Source organism: Natrix helvetica (genome assembly GCF_964273705.1).
Source record: "Natrix helvetica genome assembly, chromosome: 6".
Lineage (NCBI taxonomy): Eukaryota > Metazoa > Chordata > Lepidosauria > Squamata > Natricidae > Natrix > Natrix helvetica.
Window position 1 is genome coordinate 37,142,112 of NC_138553.1, and position 23,220 is coordinate 37,165,331.

A 23,220-nucleotide genomic window follows, 5' to 3' on the forward strand; every position below is an offset into this window, starting at 1 on the left:
TCTCAAAATTTCAACTTGATTGATACAACCTACTTTAACTATACTTTCCTGAGGAACTCTTGGAAGAAGTAATCCAACAGTAGGACACAACAATGAGTGCTATAGTTCATACAGTATATTCCTTATGACATCAGACATATAAAGTCACATTCTAATTTTATCCAAGGTCATATCCATAGTGTATAATAAAACTTCTCACTAACAACTTTTTGGAAAAAAGTGTTCTGTAGAAGAATTTTTGATAAATAATCCTTCTTCCCAAACTACAATTTCCTGCTTTCTTTGCAGGAAACAGTGAGAGTTAAAGTGGTGCAAGGTTATTTTATATATTTTCAATATAAATTTAGATAGGAGTTAACTAAGTCAGAGAAGTGGTTTATATATTTAGTTATGTCTTTTCAAAGCAAACTTTCTAAGAGATTGAATCTATATTTTGTTCAGGCTTGTTTGAGCTTGTCTTCCTTTCCAAAGTCTATTTTACCTTGGATTGCTTATTTGGTCCTAGAAAGTTAGGTAAATGGATAATCAATGTCCATACAAAAGAAAGAAATGTAACCTGCATTGTTATTTGGAGGCTGGTTTCTCAAAGTATGTATATATGTTTCTTACTTGCCCTGTAATAGGATTTTCGGGATTCAGTGGCACATGCGTCTAGGCAGTTTGGAAAGCCAGTAATTGAAGATAAGATTCTGAATCAGATCTTGTACTATCTACCTCAGCTATATGAGCTTAATCGGGATCTCCTGAGAGAACTAGAAGAACGCCTTTCTCATTGGTAACATTTTCTTTCTTTCTCTCATTCTTTCTATACCTTTTCCTTCTCATGGAGATTGATAAAATATCTTGATGAGTATTAGACTTCCAATAACGTTTAGAATAAAGTGATTGTCCAAAGCCTAAATTTAGTTCACAAGCTACTGAGAGCCCTTTGATTTTAGGTAGCTATTTGGAATACATGTTGAAAGTAAATCCCCTTTGTTTCTGAGCTTATTACAGCGACTGGACTAAATTTTCAAACCTAAGTATGAATAACCTAGATCTGAGTGTGGCCTCTTTTGAGATTCCTTGACCTCTAGATGCAGAATATATAAGGACAGAAAGAGTAGAAAGAGAAAATACACCCCCCTACCCTACATAGTCCTCAACTTACAACCATTTGTTTAATGACCATGCAAAGTTACAACTTCACTGAAAAAATTACTCACCAATACCCGTACTCACACTTACAACCATCACAGTATCTCCATAGTTACGTGAGCAAAATGTGGGCACTTGGCAACTGGCATGTGTTTACAATGGCTGCAGCATCCTGGAATCATTTGATCGCCATTTGCGACCTTCCCAGTCAATTTCTGACTAGGTAAAGTTGGAAAATTGTGGAAGTCAGATCTACTTAATGACTATATGATTAACTTAACAACTGCAGTGATTCACTTAATCATGGCAAAAAGGTCATAAAACTGGATGTGACTCACTTGACAGCTGCCTTGCTTAAGCAATGTAAATTCTGGTCATAAGTCGAGAACTACCTATACTGCATTCTTCAGCTGCAAATTCTAATTGTTTACTGTGTTGAATTCTAGGATTGACCATCAGAGAATTGCTGATATATTTGTGAAAAAGGGGCCTTACTTAAAGATGTATTCAACTTACATAAAAGAATTTGATAGGAATATAGCCCTCCTTGATGAACATTGTAAAAAGAACCCTGGGTTTGCCTCTGTTGTTCGAGAATTTGAGGTAATTTAATCTTTTCAAATATATTGGTTTCCACCTCATCTACAGACTCTAGGTTTAAGGACAGTTTTATGTACTGTAAGTCCAGGATATCTAATGCATATATCTTTTTTGGAGATGTAGGGTATGAATGAGGGTTTTGTGAAGGTTACATTGCACATATGTTAAGGGGTTAACGATCAATATTTTGATACAACTGTCAAAATATTGACTTAAAAATGATTATAAGGTCCATGATAGCCTTGGTTCATATAATATGAACGGAAAATCCCATCACTTTGCTATTAAATGTTAGCATTAACCAAGGCTTTTGGTAAAATCATTTTTCACATCATATGAAATCTTTTGCCAAAATGCACATTTAAAGCACCACTCTTCCATGTTTAGTTTCTTTGTGTACTTGTACGTAAATCTATGAATCTATCATTGCATATTTGAACATGAATCTAAGGCATAATGCCTCAGCTTCACTAAGAAGAAAAATATCCATTTTCTTCAATGTTTTATAGTTGGGTATCGGCCTAATATGGATGAATTATATTCAGCTCATTCAGGAATGGGCAAAGACAAAACAGTGAAGCTTTTAAAATCATAGCAAAATGACATGCAATTTATTGTTAGAGGTCATTTCTAAAGTGTAGCCAGCCCATATTAGTCCTCTGGTGGTATAAAAATTAACATATAGTCACAAGGATAGATAACTGCTTCATCTGGTTCAAATCGACTCACTAAGTGTTAAAGTAGGTTGCTTTAAATGAAGTTGGTTGGTGTGGAAATTCTAGAATTTTATTTTTCAGATGAGTCCCCGCTGTGCTAACTTGGCACTGAAACACTATTTGCTGAAGCCAGTTCAGAGGATCCCTCAATACAGGCTTCTTTTAACAGGTAAGGCTAAACTTTACAAGCTAAAAATATTTGTGTGGGTAAACGGGTATAATAAAGGGATAGCAGTATTTTATATAAGACATTTGATTCCCCCCCCCCCCAAATTAAATGTTTTAAAATATCACTTTGTTCTGTATTTTAATGAGTAAATTTTGCATGTGTAACATCTGGGTAAGCAATAATAGAAAATTATATAACAAAAGTGGGAATTTCCAGTGTATGCTCATTCATTTGCACAAGACATTTTGAGGTGTTTTTATTCTGTAAAATACTTACTACTATTTCCTTCAGAACCAAATTATAGGATTACAGTGTCTGAACCATTCATGTCCCATTGATGAAGTTTTGAAGAGGCTCACGATCCTCCTGTCCACCTAATGGATTACTTTAACGTCCACTGCTACATAATAGCTAGCCATTTTTATACATGCAGTAACTCTTTCACTGGCTAATAGCTGTGATTAGAATTAATAACTGTGTTTTAAAATTATTTAAACCAAAAGTTCAGAGCTGATGCTTTCAATAAAAAAATGAAGCAGAACTTCCAACAGTAAACTGGATATTATTTTTGTATTCACTGGCATGGAAAACAGAAATTTGGTGGGGGGGGGGATTTTATTTTTAATATTTTGACTGCATTCATTATGAATTATGGGAATGAGTTGAAACTCTCTTCTGTGATCAATGAGAGGCAATTTGTATTTAATGATAATTTTTACAAATTATAGAAATGTTGCTTTTGTTGCCAAGAGTGCAGAGAATGGTATTTTTGATGAGTTAATGGATTCCATGCTATTCAGGTTTCCTCACCTTTTTTCTGATAGCAAGTTAGTGCAAGTGGCAGATCAGGAGATATAAATGTTGGTTCTGGTCTTGTTGTTCATACTGTGGTTTTTGGAAAAGTTTGAAACTGCTGGGTGAAATATGAAAGAAAGTAACTTAGCAAGTTGTCTTTCTTGATTGACAAAAGTTCTTCCATCTTATTATTTAGTTGACTATGCAATCTAAATGGTAATTATGTTAATTAGTCTCTACTTAATCATTTACATATGAACAAATAAGTGATTTGTCCACTTCTTTGGATTTGTTTACCTGAATTACTAAATATGAAATATGCTTGTTGTAAGGAAATATTGCTGTTTCTATAAATCTCTGAAAACATAAAAGCTACATGTGCAGATGTACGCATGTTTTTGCTTCCATTCTTTGATATGAGTAACGTATCTTATTGTGGACAATGCATAATCCCTATAACTAGTTCCTAGATAAAAAGGAAAGCCTTTGTTTGCCTGGGGCTTTAAGGCAGAACCATGAAACGCTTCCAGTTACTTTAGCTCCTTTAAGTCAGTGAGACTTAATAGATTCAGCTGGATGAATTATTGTGGCCTACAATTCAGTAGCTCAGTAATCCCAGAACCATTGTTGCAGTCCTGAACTTTCCAGTTACTCATTCAATGAAAGAAATTAGAAAGAGATATAGTTCCTGTAGCTGAAACTATTTACAAGAGAAAATGAGCCTTGGTACTTAAAAAAGAACTGTAGTATAGTAGAATAGCCTCTCAAACAATCCATTTGATTTGGATCATGAAATTGATATGTCTGGGTTTTTTAAGGAAATGACCATGATATTTCAAAAAGGTGCTACCAGGTTTTGTGCCTTCATAGACTAATATAGCTCTATTCCTTTAATATAGAGACTCGGAGTTTTCCTTTTTGTTACATTTTGGAGAATTAATTGCAGGTAGTTAATGAAATAGTAGTGAACTTCTGCAGTAGGCCGGAGAAAGGGAGCTCAAATCCTGAAGATCCCAGTTCCCTTTTTCCATTCCAGCAGTTATTCCCTTCTGCACACGGAGGAGAGGGGAACCAGAGGAAGGAAGCTTGGATCCTGAAGATCGAAAGTTTCTTTCTCTGGTCCAATGCAGGAGTTTCCTTCCAACATGGAGGGGAACTGTCTGCCCTTCTTTGGCAGACAGCTCTTTTACTCTGTCTGCTTAACAACTTGAATGGTTGCTTAGCAACTATAACTGGGAGAACTGAGATTGCAGTTGTTAGCAAAATGATCACAACAACTTAGGATCAAAATTCCAGACCCAATTTGGTTGTAAGTCAAGGACTACCTGTATAAATGTTAAGATATACTATGTCATTGTATTGAAATAACATATTTTAAGAAGATTCTTACTAACATAATAAAGGGGGGGGGGGTGTCTGTTTTTTAAAAAGTCCCAGATAGAGGGTCACTCTGTACTGTGGGAAAGTGTCCTTATTTGTCTCTCCAGTGCTCTTATTTAATAGTAAAAATATATTTTCACTTCATCAAACACCATCTTCTGCACCTTCATAGTATAGCAAATTGTTTGTAAACTGAGGCTGGGAGGAAACTATTAGGGAGCCTCTTTCTAGATCAGGCTACTGTATACAAACACTAGATAAAGTAAACTGAAAAAATAGCTGCACAATGTACCATTTACATACTGTATAATTGTTCGACTGCATCAGCTTATATTAACCCCTCTTCCTTTATATGTCCTCCAGCTGCAGAAAAACTTAAAGACTTGTTTTCCTTTGCTTGTGCTACTTTCTAATGTAATGGTAGAAATGGCAGAATTTTATGTCAGTCAAGATGTGATTCAACTTTGGGTGGTATTATTGCAACCATAATAATTAAGATGGTTTTAGGTTTATAGCATGTGGGCTCAAGCTAATTATCCATTAAATTAGCAAATTTCCCTTCTAACCCCCCACAAACAGGTTAGATTATGTTGCAAGTTTCACCTAGTATAAAAAGTTTGGGAGCAATTCAATGGTGGGTTGTGGGTGGTACGAACCAGTACGGTCATACCGGTAGTAGCTGGGAGCAGCAGCCACTGTACCGGTATGGTGGCTTGTTTAGCCCACCCGCTCGCGTTCCATTGCAGTTTATAACACAACCAGCAATTGCGCACGCACGCACAGCATGCGGTGCCTGTGCGACCCCCGCCGAGCAGCTGTGTGTCGCAGGGTGGTGGCTTGTGCATGCGCACCGGCTGCGACGGAATCCAGAACCCACCACGGGAGCAATTGTACAATTGTATATATTCCAGAGCTCCTTGTTCTATAGAAAAGGACAGCTGGTTCTAGAACAGTTCTGGCTCAGATTAATCTCTGATAGAAAAGAACTACATTAATAGAGGAGCAAAATGTTCCTCCGGGTCTTTTCTGACTCAAAAGGATCATTTATTTCCCTTCCTTCCATTTACTCATATCCTTCTGCTCTTCCTCTTTTTTCTTTGGACTATTATTACTTACAACATCCTCTTTTTGATACTTCTTTGCCAGAATAGCACTGTTGGGTATTCCTTAACGTTTGCATTAATTAGAAGTTCAAATACTTGAAATAAATATTCCAAAAATGCTGTGTTTCTGTAGAAATAAAAAGGTGGCTTTTCCCCCTAACATCTTTGTCATATTAAACTTGAATGTAGAAAGAAATCTTTATGTGGAAAAAAGAATTATGTTAAGGTGGATTCAGAAGATGGATTATATTATACTGTGAATTTTAAGGAAAGCTCATAGAAATAACTATTTTTTTGTGAGAGATCTGCATAGATATTAAGGCAGAACAAGTGAAAGGAAGTTTGGGTTAGATAAAAATGTATCAATTCCACTTCTTTGTCTGAGTCTTCTTGGGTGTCTTACCATTTAGATAAGATATTGCCATTTTAAGCATTTAGCTCAATTCTCAATTGTTTTGATTTTGTTTTAGCAAGAATCTGAAATATGCTCTCTCTCTGTGTCTGTCTGTCTTTCTGTCTCTCTCTCTGTGTGTGTGTGTGTCTGTCTGTCTCTCTCTCTGTCTGTCTCTCATCAGGGGCTTTAGGGTTTTCACAGATTTGAGGAATCTGATTTGCTGGAATTATTTTGTAGTTAGTGCAGCCACCTAGTGGCCGAGAGCAAAACTGTTAGCAAGACCACAGTCCAATTTATTAGTTGAAAAGTGTCACTGAACACGGTGGTAAAAGTGCACTGTCAGAATTTTCAGTAATTTCTTTCTCTCGAAACTAAAAGCTCCTGATTCTCTCATAGCAAAGAGAGAAATGTTCCTCACATACAACATGCCAGCATTTTGTATCTCAATTTGTCAGAACCCTTCAATACTTAAAAATCCTTAATATTGTCTGGTTTAGCTTGTATAAAACTTTCACTTCATTTTTTTGAACTTCAGGTCACTAATTTTTATTGATCCCATGGTTGTTTTTGATAATAACATCATTCTGTTCCCCTTGCAGATTATCTAAAGAACCTTTTAGAAGATTCAGCTGACTTCAAAGATACTCAGGGTAATTATTTTGTTGAATATTAGTTATTGAAATAAAAATCTCTGCAAAATCAAGGAATGTAAAGAGATCAGGAATGGGTTTATTAGTATAGTTCATTACAGTGTTTCCAAAAACAAACAAGCTTTGCTTTTAGTTGAAAAAGTTGTTCCGGTAATTGTTTAGAAATCAATCTTAAATGAATCCCAAAGCTACATAAAGTTTACCATTCTGGATGATTTAATTGTAGTCAAGCAATTGAGAAGATTTACAGGTGAAACTCAAAAAATTAGAATATTGTGCAAAAGTTCATTTATTTCAGTAATGCAACTTAAAAGATGAAACTAATATATGAGATAGACTCATTACATGCAAAGCAAGATAGTTCAAGCTGTGATTTGTCATAATTGTGATGATTATGGCTTACAGCTCATGAAAACCCCAAATCCACAATCTCAGAAAATTAGAATATTGTAAAAAGGTACAATATTCTAGGCTCAAAGTGTCCCACTCTAATCAGCTAATTAAGCCATAACACCTGCAAAGGGTTCCTGAGCCTTTAAATGGTCTCTCAATCTGGTTCAGTAGGAATCACAATCGTGGGAAAGACTGCTGACCTGACAGTTGTGCAGAAAACCATCATTGACACCCTCCATAAGGAGGGAAAGCCTCAAAAGGTAATTGCAAAAGAAGTTGGATGTTCCCAAAGTGCTGTATCAAAGCACATTAATAGAAAGTTATGTGGAAGAGAAAAGTGTGGAAGAAAAAGGTGCACAAGCAGCAGGGATGACCGCAGCAGGGATGACCGCAGCCTGGAGAGGATTGTCAGGAAAAGGCCATTCAAAAGTGTTGGGGACTTTCACAAGAAGTGGACTGAGGCTGGAGTCAGTGCAATCAAGAGCCACCACACACAGACGGATCCTGGACATAGGCTTCAAATGTTGTATTCCTCTGTCAAGCCACTCCTGAACAACAAACAACGTCAGAAGCATCTTACCTGGGCTAAAGAAAAACAGACCTGGTCTGTTGCTCAGTGGTCCAAAGTCCTCTTTTCTGGTGAGAGCAACTTTTGCATCTCATTTGGAAACCAAGGACCCAGAGTATGGAGGAAGAATGGAGAGGCACAGACTGCAAGATGCTTGAAGCCCAGTGTGAAGTTTCCACAGTCTGTGTTGATTTAGGGAGCCATGTCATCTGCTGGTGTTGGTCCACTGTGCTTCATTAAGTCCAGGGTCAACGCAGCCGTCTACCAGGAGATTTTGGAGCACTTCATGCTTCCTTCCGCAGACGAACTTTATGGGGATGCTGACTTCAGTTTCCAGCAGGACTTGGCACCTGCCCACACTGCCAAAAGCACCAAAACCTGGTTCAATGACCGTGGGATTACTGTGCTTGATTGGCAGCAAACTCGCCTGACCTGAACCCCATAGAGAATCTATGGGACATTGCCAAGAGAAAGATGAGAGACATGAGCCCGAACAACGCAGAAGAGCTGAAGGCCGCTATTGAAGCATCCTGGTCTTCCATAACACCTCAGCAGTGCCACAGGCTGATAGCTTCCATGCCATGCCGCATTGAGGCAGTAATTGCTGCAAAAGGGGCCCAAACCAAGTACTGAGTACATATGCATGCTTATACTTTTCAGAGGTCCGATATTGTTCTATGTCCAATCCTTGTTTTATTGATTGCATGTAATATTCTAATTCTATGAGTTTGTGGATTTTGGGTTTTCATGAGCTGTAAGCCATAATCATCACAATTATGACAAATCACGGCTTAAACTATCTTGTTTTGCATGTAATGAGTCTATCATATATTAGTTTCACCTTTTAAGTTGCATTACTGAAATAAATAAACTTTTGCACGATATTCTAATTTTTCGAGTTTCACCTGTATGTACCACTTTGGGCAACTGAAGTGAGAGTTCTCACTTCCCCTTCCAACATGATGCTATCATTGATTGTGATATGACATCGAGGGGAGAAGAGATGACTTTTTGATTGTGCACAGTTCAAAAAGGATTCTGAGGAAATGTCTTAGACTTCACTTAAGAACAGGCTCTCTCTACTATTTTTTCAAGGAGTTTGACCTTCTAGATTCATGCTTGAAAATGGCTGGGCTCCCATAATGAATAGCAGAGAAATGCTATGCTCGATGTGGGGTCTGCCCAGCTTGGTATCCTCCCAAATGTGTTACGTTTTAAGTTCCGTAATTTCAAGTAACTATCCATAATAATAGATATTTAAATCCAATGTATGGCCAGTTTATGTAAGGAGTTTAAATGATTTAAATGAATTCTGGAAGATAACACCTAAGTGTTTCCACATAATGTTTGAACTTAAGTATACAGCCGGTTTTATACTGATTCTAACTGCATCTACTTAAAGAAATTCATAGTTCTCCATGGTAAGCTGTAAATACTTGCTGAAATATATTTATTAAATATTTCATTTTACTCCCTCTAAAATTATACTATCCAATGCTAAGATTTTTTGTAGATATAGAATACTATATAAAATAGCATGAGGCAATCCAATAGTCTCACGTACAGTAATACAATTAAACTCCAGATTACAGTGAAAGAACAATCTGCCTCCTAGCAGTACTTAAGCAAACAAAGCCTATTTTAAAAGGGCAGCCAAGGGCACCCTTGGATGCAGAGTGCTGTCTTATATAGGGCAACCTACTGAGAAGCCCCTTTTCTGATCTGTTTCCCTTTTACCTCATGGCTGAATGAAATTTTGAGCAGGTATGCTCTGGAGGTCCTACACGATGGGCAGGCACTACCATATAAATTCAAATTTAACACCCAGTATTTTAATTGGACCTAGAAGTTAATTGGTAATGGGTGCAGCAACTCTAAATGGGTGATATTTCGGTTTCCCTTGCTAGCAGTTTGGTCACTGATTTTGTATCATTTGTAACCTCTGAATCGTCTTCATAGACAGCCACAGATAGACCTGAAGTAATCAAGTTCATGAACTACCATCATTAAGATTTTCTTGATAAGTTGGAAGTCCTTAATAAGTTTATTATAGTTTGATTGCTTTTAAAGTGTCTTATTAAGAAGGGTACCAATTTTCTGTAAGGTGATTTCTTCCGTTAGAACAATCAATTTCTGATACGTTTCAAGCAGTGCCCATATAGGAGAATTAGAATGCAGGTATTGAATACATAGTAAAGCAATACAGAATATATAAGAATAATTCTATGTTCTTTTTAAGATGCTCTTGCTGTTGTCATAGAAGTGGCCAATCATGCAAATGACATTATGAAACAGGGGGTAAGTAGTATTCCAGTTGTAAAGTTTTAAAATAGCAGACACCATTTTTTGCTAAAATAAATTTGAATTATTGTTTGTCACAAAGCTCAAAGGTATACAAATAGAATATCATTATATTTTTACATGCTGTTGATACTTTGTTTCTACTGAAATATATCTAAATATATTTAAGCATTGCTATTTGTTTATTAAATTTGTTTTCCACCTATCTCACTTCAAGGCAACTCTAAGCAGCTTACAACATTAAAATGAAACCATAAACATATATATAAATGTGTAAAATCACATTAAAATTGAAATAAATTATGAATGTTTAAATTATTATTTTTAAAATTAAAATTCTTAAAATATGCTATGGTTGTTGTATTGTATTTTTAATATATATAGCCACAGCAAGTGTGTGTGTGTGTGTGTGTATTTGTATTACAAAATATATTCTAAGGCAGTGGTTCTCGACCTTCCCAATGGCACGACCCTTTAATACAGTTCCTCATGTTGTGGTAACCCCCAATCATAAAATTGGTGTCTCGGTTCCTAAGACCATCAAAAATATGTGTTTTCCGATGGTCTTAGGCGACCCCTGTGAAAGGGTCGTTTGACCCCCAAAGGGGTCCTGACCCACAGGTTGAGAACCACTGTTCTAAGGCAAGTGTGTGTGTACGTATCATTTTTTATAACTCTGTAATCTCCAGTTTTATTAAAAAGGAATGGTAAGGTTGAGGTTGAGAGGATGTTATGGCCATATTGGCTGATTGCATGTGAATGATTTCTGATATTTATTTATATCATGTTATTTTGGATTATTATTAAATGCTCAACTCTCAACAGCTTTGGGCAGTTCATAAACAAAAGAATATAGTATTGAACAAAAATAAAATAATAAAAGATGTTAAAAACTAGACAGTAACATTTCTTCTTTCACCTCCCAGGATAATTTTCAGAAGCTTATGCAAATACAATACAGCTTAACTGGTCATCATGAGATTGTGCAGCCTGGGAGGGTAAGTTCATTTAGATATCACAGGAAAACTATAGATTAAAGTCTTTCCTTTCATTCCCTTTGCATATTAACAGCTCTGAAAGGAAAAATAATAATTATTCATCTCTAGCTGGGATGTTAACTTTTGTTTCTTTTGAAAAGCAAGAGAGTTACTGCCATTGCAAGAGGCAGGACAAAGCAAAGTATGATGTCAACAGCACAGTCCACTGTTTCATGGTGCTTGTTGGTGCTTCATGGAAGTCTACATAGACTGATCCAGCCTTGTCTTACTTTTTCTAGCATCTACTTTTAAATGTAGTCTGTGGATTATTAATTAGCTTCTTTATTCCTTTCCTCCCATGCAATTGGATTGCTTCCCTATCCAATAAAATGTAAACTATTTTGGGGATCTGTCTTCTATGGCCTTCTTTACTTATTATAAGGTCATGCACATACTCTCAATAACACTAGCTCCAAGATATAACTGCTGAGAGAGACTCAAGCTGGCTCAAGGAGAAAAGTAGTATTTTTTCACCAGAAAATGCAATAGCAATTTCTACAGAAACATTCTGTTACACAAAGGAGCCGGAAGGAACTCTGGAACCCTCAAGATCTGCTCTTGCAGGAAAGTTGTCATAGGATTGCCCCCTCCTGTCAGGGAATATACCCTTGTGACTATTTATACTGTTTATGTAAGAGACACCTGATTTCTCTACTGCAGTTCCTTTTTGGGGGGAGGGAGAGGTTATCCACAGAGTAAGCCCACCCCACCTAAAAAATCCAGATCCAAAATACATTCAAAGATGCTACTAGAGCTCTGAAAGAACAGGCTTTTTCATAGATCCTGGAACAGTCTTCAAAAGCTCTAAAAGAAGGTTGGGTGAAGCCATTGTCAACACAATTTGCGGCATCGCATCCTCCCACATACATCCCTGCGGCCAATCCGCTCTCACAGGGAGGGCCTTCTCCAGGTGCCGTCCACTAGGCAATGCCAGCGGGCGGCGCCAAGGAGTAGAGCCTTCTCTGTGATGGGCCCAACCCTCTGGAATGACCTCCCCCCCGACATTAGAACCACCTTGGACTTCCGCTCCTTCCGACAAAAATTGAAGACTCACCTGTTCCGATTAGCTGGCCTGGCATAATTATAAATGTTACAACTATGCACTCCTGGAAGCATACTCTCAACTGGTTATTTTAAGGGTAATGATTTAATGTTTTAATTTTAATTGATTTTAGGGCTTTAGAGCCATATTTATTCTTCTGTACAGTACTCTTAATTTTAACCTCCTCCACATATATACGTATATATATAGTTATATTTATATTTGTATTTTATCTTTTATTTGTTGTGTGGACTGTACACCGCCCCGAGTCCCTTTTTGGGAGAGGGGGCGGTTTAGAAATGCGAAGAATAAATAAATAAATAAATAAACAATCAAAAGTTTGACAGAATTGGTAAATTTTCAAACAGGGATCCATGTAGCAGTCCCAAAGTTTCCCAATCATAGGAGCCCAAGCAAAAGTCCCCTAAAATACAGCAGGCAAAAGTAAGTGGCAGTAGTTACCCTTTATATTCCCACATGAAAACTAAATCAATAGAATTTTCCTGCCACTTCCTCATCAAAGGTCCAAGCAACTTCCTTTCTTCTGTACCCAATGTTTAATGCTTTTCCTTAACTCAACTCCTTTTATTATCCAAAAAAGTCAATATTTTTTTAAAAAAATCATGACATAAGTTAAAGATTGTTTTTTCTGGGCTTGGAAAAAGTGACGCACAATGTTCTACCTAGCTGCAAACACTGACTTTTTTTCTGGCCAAGAAGAACCAATTTCTGAATGGAAACTAAGGCTTGTTACTTTTTGTGTAAGAAGCAACTTTACTCTCCTTGCTATAGAGTTAGGCCAAAAGGAAAGCATATTCACAAAGGTGTATCAAAGAGTCTGGAATTTAGTATATTACTACTAGATAGGAGATTTATATGATCTTGACTGATTTTCTGTGTATATTTGTTGACCAGGTTTTTTTGAAAGAAGGAACATTGATGAAACTGTCCCGGAAAGTAATGCAGCCAAGAATGTTTTTTTTGGTAAGATGCACACCCTAATGCTAAAGTAATTTTTAATGGAGAACTAAATACCAACAGCTAGCAATTTCAGCTAATGGTTTTGAATAATTTACATTGCAATTTGTGCTACTGTGTTTCTTTTATTGTGGCTTCATTAATATTCCATAAGTGAATTGCGGTAACCATTCCTCCATAGTTGGTGGTCTTCATGATCTTTTTGTTCTTGAGAAAGATTCCCCTCAAAGTTCAGCCAAGCAGCTCACTTCTTGTAATGTAAAAATTACTTTTCATCTATAACATGTTTGAATTGTACTTGGTAAATGACTAAATACAATTCAAATATGTATTTCATAATCACATAATTATTTTAACAATATGCTAAATATCTGACTGCAAAAAATTGCCATATGTAATGAATGCAGAAAGCTGGAGTATGTTTCAACAGTGACCTGGTTAGGTTCATACATTTCACTAAGCCATAAATAATTGTTTACCAACAATACTGACTGAATGTGCATAGCTGACTTAGCTGAAACCAAACAAAATGAAATCATAGCTTGTAATTTATGAACCAATCACTGAATCATATTGATCTGCAGAAAAGTAAGATTCTAGTTTCAACAAATTCCATATAATAAAATTCCATACAATACAACAATTCCAGCTTAAAGACCAGCAAGTAATGTAGGATTTCATAGAACTTTTATATGGCACAGACTAGAAGGATCATCTCAAGTGACCTGCTTTCTATCTCTGTTCTCTGCTGTTATGTACAAAAAAGGCTTAAGGCTAAAATAACCAAAGTCCATTAGCTCTGGATTGTCCATGATAGTTGCCGACAATGCTGTTTGCAATGACTCTAAAAGATATGTCCTTTTAATATACACATATGTAGATAATGTAAAAGTTTGCTTGACTTTAAGAGTCTCTTTCCGTGGTTATGTCTGCCTTTCACCCTTTTACCAGTGACAAGTTTTTGCTCTTTGCTAATTTTAAATAAATAAACATCAACTGGATTTTTTCCAGCTGTTTTATGTATTCTATCTGCTTGCTCAGATCTGGAAGTAGGAATTGACTGGAGTGTGTTGGCTGCAAACTAAACTGGAAATGATCGATAGGAGGAATGTAATTGAGGTGTATGGAATGGCATGGCATGGAGAAAGTAAACAGAGGGAAGATTTTCTTTTTCTCAAAACACTAGGACATGCTTCATCCAGTGAAGCTAATTAGAAGATTTAAGACAGACGGAAGAAATAATGTCTTCGCACAGCATATAATGAACTTGGGCAATTCATTCCCATAAGAAGTAGACTTGACTGCTATCTTGGATAGCTTTAAAAGAGGAACTAGATACACTTGTAGATGTACGTCTATTAGTTTTGAGGCTCAGTGTGATCTTAGTATTTTGGGGCAAAATACCTCGCCAGTTGCAGGGAAAATAGCAGTGAAGTGGATGTTTGTTATCAAGAATATATTGTAAGATTTGCATTGTTTCATACAAAGCAAATAATTTAAGTGCATTTTGCAAATTAAAAAAGGCTATTTTTAAGGATAGCTATTTCCACTGCTTTCTCCAATATATTGCTGTAAAAAAATCAGAAGATGTCTTTAAGGTACAAAATATATTTGGAGCAACTGAGACAAATGCTTTCCTTAGTTCCCTGAGGTATAAGAAGGACGGGAGGTAACACATATTTTGGATTTCCAAGATTCTGTTGTTATAACTAATTTCAATAAAAGATATAATTCTAGTTTTTCTGTGGAGTATGTATTTCCTGATCGGGTCTATCCTAAAGGATTGACATTTAATTAATATTAATGTTTTCATGTTTGTCAGTGCAATTTTATCAATGTTTGTATTCTTCATAAATATAGAAATTACTGTAATCCGAATTTTACTCTTGAAAAATGGGTAGGAAAAGCCCTAAGGAAGAAGACAAATCTCACGTCTATTCTGCTATATGCCCATTAAGATGGGAATGAGGTAGACCTTCTAGGCTAGACTTGTACAGTTGTTAAGTTGATATGTAGGTATATCAGTTACATTTAAAAAATAATTTGCTTTGCAGTTTAATGACACCCTGTTGTATACAACTCCTCTGCAGTCTGGAATGTATAAACTCAACAACATGCTATCGCTAGCTGGAATGAAAGTGAGTGATTTTTTTTTTTTGTACAGTAGTTTGCCTTAACAAAACATAGTTTCAACTTGTGCACCAAAATTAAGAGTCTGAAATTGTTATTTGAGAAACCAATTACTCTGAACATTCTGCTAAGCGTAGGTAACTATTAGCTGTCTCGTTTTCAGAAAAGCTTGGTAGCAATAAAAAAAAGCAGGGCAGGGAAACGGCAAAGATGGCAAGTTTTTTTCTACAGCTTGTCAGATTTTCTGGTTATATGTTAGACCAGGGGTGTCCAAACCTGGCAACTTTAAGACTTGTGGACTTCAACTCCCAGAATTCCCCAGCCAGCAGAGCTGGCTGGGGAATTCTGGGAGTTGAAGTCCACAAGTCTTAAAGTTGCCAACTTTGGACACCCCTGTGTTAGACTGTTCCCAGTTCTGTCACTTGAGCCAGTTGACATCATACAGCCTTCTCAGGTCTCACTAGCAAATAAGCACCGTTCTCCAGCTTATTTCAGGAGAACTCATCTGCTGGCTGTTCTACAGATAGGCGTGTCCTATGACTGTCCTTATCTATGGCTTTTTGGCTTTTTCCTTTCAGTTTTTTTTTAAAAAGTCAGTTTTAGTTCACTGGTTTATTTCCATGGCATCTTAGGCTTGACCATTTGCAAATCTTGCCGGCAGACACAATCAGAACAGTGGCACAAATGAATTAGTGAGCCATAGCGTGGCTAGTCCTGCCATGCAAACCTGCTTTGTGGCTGGGGTAGTATGTCATTCTCTTATATATTTTTTTAAATTTTTCAATATGACAAGTGATAGAACATTTCTCTTTTTATACTTTCGACTACCTTGCCAGGTTAAGAAGCCAACGCATGAAGCTTATCAAAATGAATTAAACATAGAAAGTGTAGAGCGATCTTTCATCCTCTCAGCAAAGTAAGTGTTGCCCCCCAAAAAAGCCTCATGAAGTCAAAGGAAAATCTACTTAGTGATGTTTTCTGAAAGAAGTTGCTTATCTAGTGTGTGTATTTAATCCCAACAGTTCTGCCACAGAGAGAGATGAATGGTTAGAAACAATCTCTCAGTCAATTGAAGACTACACCAAAAAAAGAATCACTTTTAACCCTACTAAAAGTCTGGAAGAGGTAGGCTTTCTTTCTAGAAGGTATACATTTTTATGTGAAATTATAAACGTTGAAACCATGTTATGCTCAACACTCAAGAGACCTTATAATTCTTTCTGTACATTGGGACCCGAGAGAAAGCTGAACAATCTATTGTTGGGTGGGTATATTCCAATTTTGCATTTCTTGTACTGGACAGAAAAATAGTTTATACAGCCTAAACACAGTGGTGGGTTCCTACTGGTTCAGAGACCGGTTTGGTCAAACCGGTTTGGGGGTTTGGCGGCCTGGGTCGCTGGAACCGGCAGCAACCCAGGAATGCCACACCCCCGAACCGGTTTTCCAGGTGCCGCCGTAGGCACTGCCATCTTGTTCTTCACTTCTGTGCAGAACAATTTTTATTGCACTGCTTGTGCGTGCAGAGTGCGCATCAAGCGCCCACGAAGCACGCCCACAAGAGAACCGGCAGTAGTGCCTGACGGAATCCACCCTTGCCTAAACATCTTTGCCCAACTCTGACTATGAGATATGAGAAGAGAGCTTCCTTTACCTTGCTGAAAATGTTTATCCTTCAAATAAAAAATTAATTTCCCCTTCTAATATACATTGAAATCTAAGAAATTGTGCTGATATTGATAGTGAGCCGGTAATATGTACTTTTCTACATAATAAATAGAAAAAAAATAAAAATAAAAATTCTGTAAATATATTTTTCTGCATACAATGTTGCTCACTCTTCCTTAGGCAGACCAAGAAAAAGAAGAAGAAAGACCCGTAGGATCCAAAGCTCCAATCTGGATTCCTGATACCAGAGCTACCATGTGTATGATTTGTACCACTGAATTCACTCTGACATGGAGAAGGCACCACTGCAGAGCTTGTGGGAAGGTTGTAAAAAATGAATATTGTTAGGTTTTAAAAAAAGAAGAAAAAATGGAGACAAATGCATTTGAAAAAGATGTCTGTGCATGTATTAACCTGTTTCTTTTTTCAGATAATCTGCCAAGCTTGTTCATCAAATAAACATGGATTAGACTACATGAAAAATCACCCCGCAAGAGTGTGTGATCATTGCTTTAAAGAGTTGCAGAAACAAGGTTAAAATTAAATGTTTGCCTGTTTTTCACTGTTGCTCCTATATTTTACTTTAGATATTTTTCAGGGATTAGAATTTTTAAGATTACAATAGTAATTTTTCATTTAAAATGGTACTTCAAGAGTTAAATACAAAAAAAATCCTAAATATAAAACCTATGCATTATTTAGCAATATTTTTAGTTTATAGTATTGTGGTTCTTCAAGCATGAAAATATATCTCTTGATTAAACCTATCTTGTTAACTCTTAAATTATTTGCAGTCAGCCATTTTGAGTTACAATGTCTGCTACTTTTTTATTAAAAAAACTGGCATCTATCTGAGATGAAAATTGTTACCTGCAAGTCTTTGATCACCAATATTCCACTTATGATCAGAAGTAATGAGAAAGCAAAACATTCAGAATAGCTGTATAATCACTTGAACATTAAGACATTTTTAAAAGCTACAAGCTGTTTTTGAAATATTGTATAGAAATATAATCAGAGATGGATATATGTATTTATTATAAAATTAATAAATGATAAACTAAAAATTCACTCCTTTAGTTCTCTGAATCAGAAATAACTGTAACTGTTAACCTTGATTTCAGATAATATGTACACTTCTAAAAATGGATCTCCACTAAATCACCGATCTCCAACTAATGCTTTGTCTACAGTATTACACAGTATTCCATCTGGCAGGAAGCAGAAAAAAATTCCAGCTGCATTGAAGGAAGTATGTCAGATCTTCTCAGCACTAATTTTGTTGTATTTACAAATAAAGACCTGTTGCTTAATTAGGGACCTAATGTATTGACATCTAACTGTTGCTCTTTTCAAAGACAGTAGCTGTAGAATAACATTACTTCTTTTAATTCTATTCTTTCTGCTTTCTGATTTCCCTCTCTCTCCCCCAATATTCTTTCTGGGGACTGCAGGCAAGATTACCTCCCTTATTCCCATCTAATTCAGAGCTTTATCAAGATAGTGAAAAGTCTGAAACCGATTTGTCAATTTTTCAGAACTCTTTTATCTTTGCCTCTTTCCTAGGTTGAGAGGGAGTGGTAATAGTAGTTTATTGATTTATTAATCTTATGACCTTAAAAATCAAATCAAATATAGTACATAGTCCAATTTTGCAATAAGCTAGGAAGAAATAAAGTAATAAAATATGTATGTGTTAATAATACAAAGAGACAGTAATCAAATAAATAAATGTCCCTTACAGAATACAGTGGTTCATAAAACCACTCCCTTAGTTATAAACTTGGCAGTTCTATGTACATTTTAGCCCAGAAGGAAATATGACAATTTGTGGTTAGGATCCCAGTGGGCTATTCTTTCCAAAAGAGATGATAGATATTTAAGGCTAATCGGAGCATATAATTGACAGTCAAAACAAAATATGAGAAATATTTTCAATAGTATGTTCTCTAAAAGCAAGTGGAAGAAGCGTTCATATTTGGCCATGGAGACTCAGTCTTGCTCTAGAATAGGTCTTTCTTAAAGATTGTGTCAGATTCAATGACAGATATTTCTCAGGTTAAAAAAAAAATATTTTCTTGTTAGCCAACATTTTCTTGTTAGCCAATTCTGGGGTCTATTTTTAACCTTTTAATTCCATGTTGATTTGAGTGCTAAAATCCAGGACTACCTCTTTAAAAATTTCCTCTGCCTGGAAAGTCATTAATAGTAGATTCTGGGTAGAAAAGCTATGTTGTGAAATAACTTTGGAAGTTGGAAGTACAATAATACAATACAATACAATAGTAGAGTTGGAAGAGACCTTGGAGATCTTCTAGTCCAACCCCCTGCCTAGGCAGGAAACCCTATACCGTTTCAGACAGATAGCTATCCAACATCTTCTTAAAGACTTCCAGTGTTGGGGCATTCACAACTTCTGGAGGCAAGCTGTTCCACTGATTAATTGTTCTAACTGTCAGGAAATTTCTCCTCAGTTCTAAGTTGCTTCTCTCCTTGATTAGTTTCCACCCATTGCTTCTTGTTCTACCCTCAGGTGCCTTGGAGAATAGTTTGACTCCCTCTTCTTTGTGGCAACCCCTGAGATATTGGAACACTGCTATCATGTCTCCCCTAGTCCTTCTTTCTCTTAAGCTAAACATACCCAGTTCCTGCAACTGTTCTTCATATGTTTTAGTCTCCAGTCCCCTAATCATCTTTGTTGCTCTTCTCTGCACTCTTTCTAGAGTCTCCACATCTTTTTTACATCGTGGCGACCAGAACTGAATGCAGTATTCCAAGTGTGGCCTTACCAAGGCATTATAAAGTGGTATTAACACTTCGCGTGATCTTGATTCTATCCCTCTATTTATGCAGCCTAGAACTGTGTTGGCTTTTTTGGCAGCTGCTGCACACTGCTGGCTCATATTTAAATGGTTGTCCACTAGGACTCCAAGATCCCTTTCACAGTTACTACTACTGAGCAAGGTATCATCTATACTGTACCTGTGCATTCCGTTTTTGTTGCCTAAATGTAGAACCTTACTCTCTTCACCATTGAATTTCATTTTATTAGATAGTGCCCAATGTTCAAGTTTGTCAAGATCCTTCTGTATCTTAAGCCTATCTTCTGGATTGTTGGCTATTCCTGCCAGCTTGGTGTCATCTGCAAATTTGATGAGTTTCCCATTTATTCCCTCATCCAAATCATTGATGAAGATGTTGAAGAGTACTGGGCCTAAAACAGAGCCTTGGGGTACTCTACTGCATACTTCCCTCCATGTAGATGCAGTTGCATTGAGAACTACACGTTGAGTGCGGTTGGTCAGCCAGTTACGAATCCATCTGGTGGTGATGCTGTCTAACCCACATTCTTCTACTTTATCTAGTAGTAGGTTATGGTCTACCTTATCAAAAGCCTTACTGAAGTCCAAGTAAACTATATCGACCGCATTCCTCTGGTCCACTAATTTTGTCACATTATCAAAGAATGCAATAAGATTAGTCTGGCATGATCTGTTTTTGACAAATCCATGTTGGCTTTTGGCTATTACTTTGTTTGCTTCTAGGTGTTCGCTAATTCGTTGCTTGATTTTTTCCCCCCAGAATCTTTCCTGGTGTTCAGGTCAGGCTGATAGGTCTGTAGTTTCCTGGATCTATTTTTTTTCCCTTTTTTGAAGATGGGAACCACATCAGCTCTTTTCCAGTCCTCTGGTAGTTCCCCGGTGTTCCAGGATCTCTGAAAGATATGATTCAGTGGTTCTGAGATCTCGTCTGCTAGTTCCTTCAGAACCGTGGGGTGTAATCCATCCGGTCCTGGTGATTTGAACTTGTCTAGGGTAGACAGGTGCTCACTTACCATTTTCATCCCTATTTCAATTTGTGTTCCTAATCTGATTTTTGTGGTGCTGCTTTTGATAGGTTGGACTATTTTATCCCTTTGTGTAAAGACAGATGCAAAACATGAGTTAAATAGTTCTGCTTTCTCCCTGTTGCTTGTCACCTTCTTGCCACTTTCTCCTAGCAATGGACCAATTGTTTCCTTAACTTTTTTCTTGTTTTTAACATGTTGGAAGAAGCTTTTTTTGTTATTTTTTACTTTTGTGGCAAGCCTTTCTTCATTGTGAGCCTTGGCTTTCTTCACTTCATCTTTACAGGCTTGGGCTATTTGCTGATATTCTGCCTTAGTTATGTCTCCCTCCTTCCACTTTTTATACTTACCTTTTTTATCTTTCAGTTTGTCAGATAGTTCTTTATGCAGCCAAGTTTTGGAATGTCTGTCAAGGTTCTTTGAATGGATCCTCTGGCAGTATATGAATATTTTAATTATTAAGTGATCGTGCAAGAAATGAGTATCAGACCACAGGGGAAGATGTGTTCTTATCAGTTTCCAGTATGCATCTTAAAAAACAGGTCTGAATTTGTTCAAGTGAGATAGCTTTATTAAGGGCCCAGAATTCTGGGCATAGGTTAGCATTGGACTATTTTTGCCTTGAATACTTTCAGCATAAAGATCAAGATACCCAAGCAGTTCTAGTTACATTTGTATTATCTTTTAGTACTTACCTCTGCCCTTGCTGAGTTTCTTTTAAAATAATTTAACCATGACCCAGTTCTGGTAAAAACCATCCCTAAATAGATTTTAAAAATGCATTTGTATTTTTATCAATGCGGTGTCCAGATATTTCCCATATATATTTCACACTTGTTCTGCTAAATACCTTTAGATATGGTTTTATTGATATTTAAAGAATTAAGGGCACAGTAGGTATTTAGCTTTAGCAGCAGTCTTTTCAGGCCTGTTTGGAAATGTACTATTAGAACCATGTTATCAACATCTAAGAGAATAAAATTATCATAGGCCTTTGGAATATGAGTATCTACAACATACAGGAATCCTGGTAAATCATTGACATAGAAATTAAAAAGCATTGGGGTTAGAATACAATCCTGTCTTGACATCGTTTTGGGTGGGTATCCTGTTTATTAGAGAACTATTAACATCTGTACAGACTTTCTGATATGTTTCTGAGTAGAGGAACTTAACCAAGAATAAAGCCTGGGTTCCATATTTAAGCCAGCCAATTTTATCCATAGAATGTTTCTGTTTGTAGAATCAAAAGCCGCACTAAGATTCATAAATATGGTAAACAGTTTCTTGTTAATTGTTATGAGATGGGAAGAATGGGATTGGAAGAATTATCTATTGTGGAGCACTCTGGTCTGAATCCAGCTCATTCCTCCATTAAGAGATTTATTTCCATTACCCCGTTTTCTGTTTTGATTAACAGATGTTTCACATACATTTTACCCAATAAGGCCTATGGGTCTGTAGGTTTTTGGGTCACTTTTGCCTCCCTTTTTATATAGGGGGATTATAATGGAGACTTCCTATCTGACTATAAATAACTATATTATTTATATGGGTGAACACCATGCTGGGACCCACCAATCAATATTAGTCTTCAAAAGTTCTGGGAGTAGAAAATCGTCCACAGGTGCCTTATTGGATTTTAGCGATCAAATTATAAATTTTATTTCTGATACACTGGAGGCCAGGGAGGAAGGTTTTCAAAGGCTACAGTATCAGTAGTTTGTTTGGGAGACCATGATTAGAATTAGAAAAAAGATTTGCAAAAAAACCCAAAATCCTCCCAAATTGAGGCTGGAATGTCAAATTGCAATTTACCTGATATAGCATTCAATAAACTTCAATAAACCTGATATAGCATTCCAGAAGAAAATTGTCCCTTTTGTCCCTTCTAGATCTTACCATATTTTAACTCTACAGAAGACTTTTTTAAAAAAAATATTAATAATTTCTTACGGTCATGCTAAGCTTTAGCATTTTAGCATGGAATTCTTTTGGTAGGATGTCCCAGGCCCGATACATTGCTGTCCTCAATAGCTTTTTGTTACATAAACAGAATCAAACCAATTTGAACTTATTTGCTGACAGTTTTTAGTAGGAAGTTTGACTATTAAATTTTTTCTCAGTGAATGACACAGATCTGCAAATTGGATCAGGATTTTATCTGAATCTTGGGTAGAGGAGAAAATAGAGTTTCTCCAAGGCTGGGCCTGTTCTGAGTTGAGAAAGCTAGATAATGCCTTGATGTCAACCTTGATCCAATAAGCTTTCTGTTCTGCTTCACTTCAAGATTAACTCTTAGTAACCTCTTA

At 36.5% G+C, this 23,220-nt stretch overlaps 1 protein-coding gene across 2 annotated transcripts in view; it reads left to right on the forward strand.

The window, feature by feature from the left end:
- Window positions 1-23,220, forward strand: part of FGD6 (FYVE, RhoGEF and PH domain containing 6) — a 62,904-nt gene that overhangs the window by 34,215 nt on the left and 5,469 nt on the right. For both annotated transcript variants that reach the window (XM_081958563.1, XM_081958562.1), the window contains exons 6-18: window positions 624-775; window positions 1,584-1,740; window positions 2,535-2,622; window positions 6,894-6,944; window positions 10,145-10,203; window positions 11,133-11,204; window positions 13,201-13,269; window positions 15,318-15,401; window positions 16,230-16,309; window positions 16,416-16,518; window positions 17,242-17,385; window positions 17,492-17,594; window positions 18,186-18,313. In XM_081958563.1, coding sequence (XP_081814689.1) covers window positions 624-775; window positions 1,584-1,740; window positions 2,535-2,622; window positions 6,894-6,944; window positions 10,145-10,203; window positions 11,133-11,204; window positions 13,201-13,269; window positions 15,318-15,401; window positions 16,230-16,309; window positions 16,416-16,518; window positions 17,242-17,385; window positions 17,492-17,594; window positions 18,186-18,313 — 1,290 coding nt within the window. The remainder of the gene's footprint in view (window positions 1-623; window positions 776-1,583; window positions 1,741-2,534; window positions 2,623-6,893; window positions 6,945-10,144; window positions 10,204-11,132; window positions 11,205-13,200; window positions 13,270-15,317; window positions 15,402-16,229; window positions 16,310-16,415; window positions 16,519-17,241; window positions 17,386-17,491; window positions 17,595-18,185; window positions 18,314-23,220) is intronic.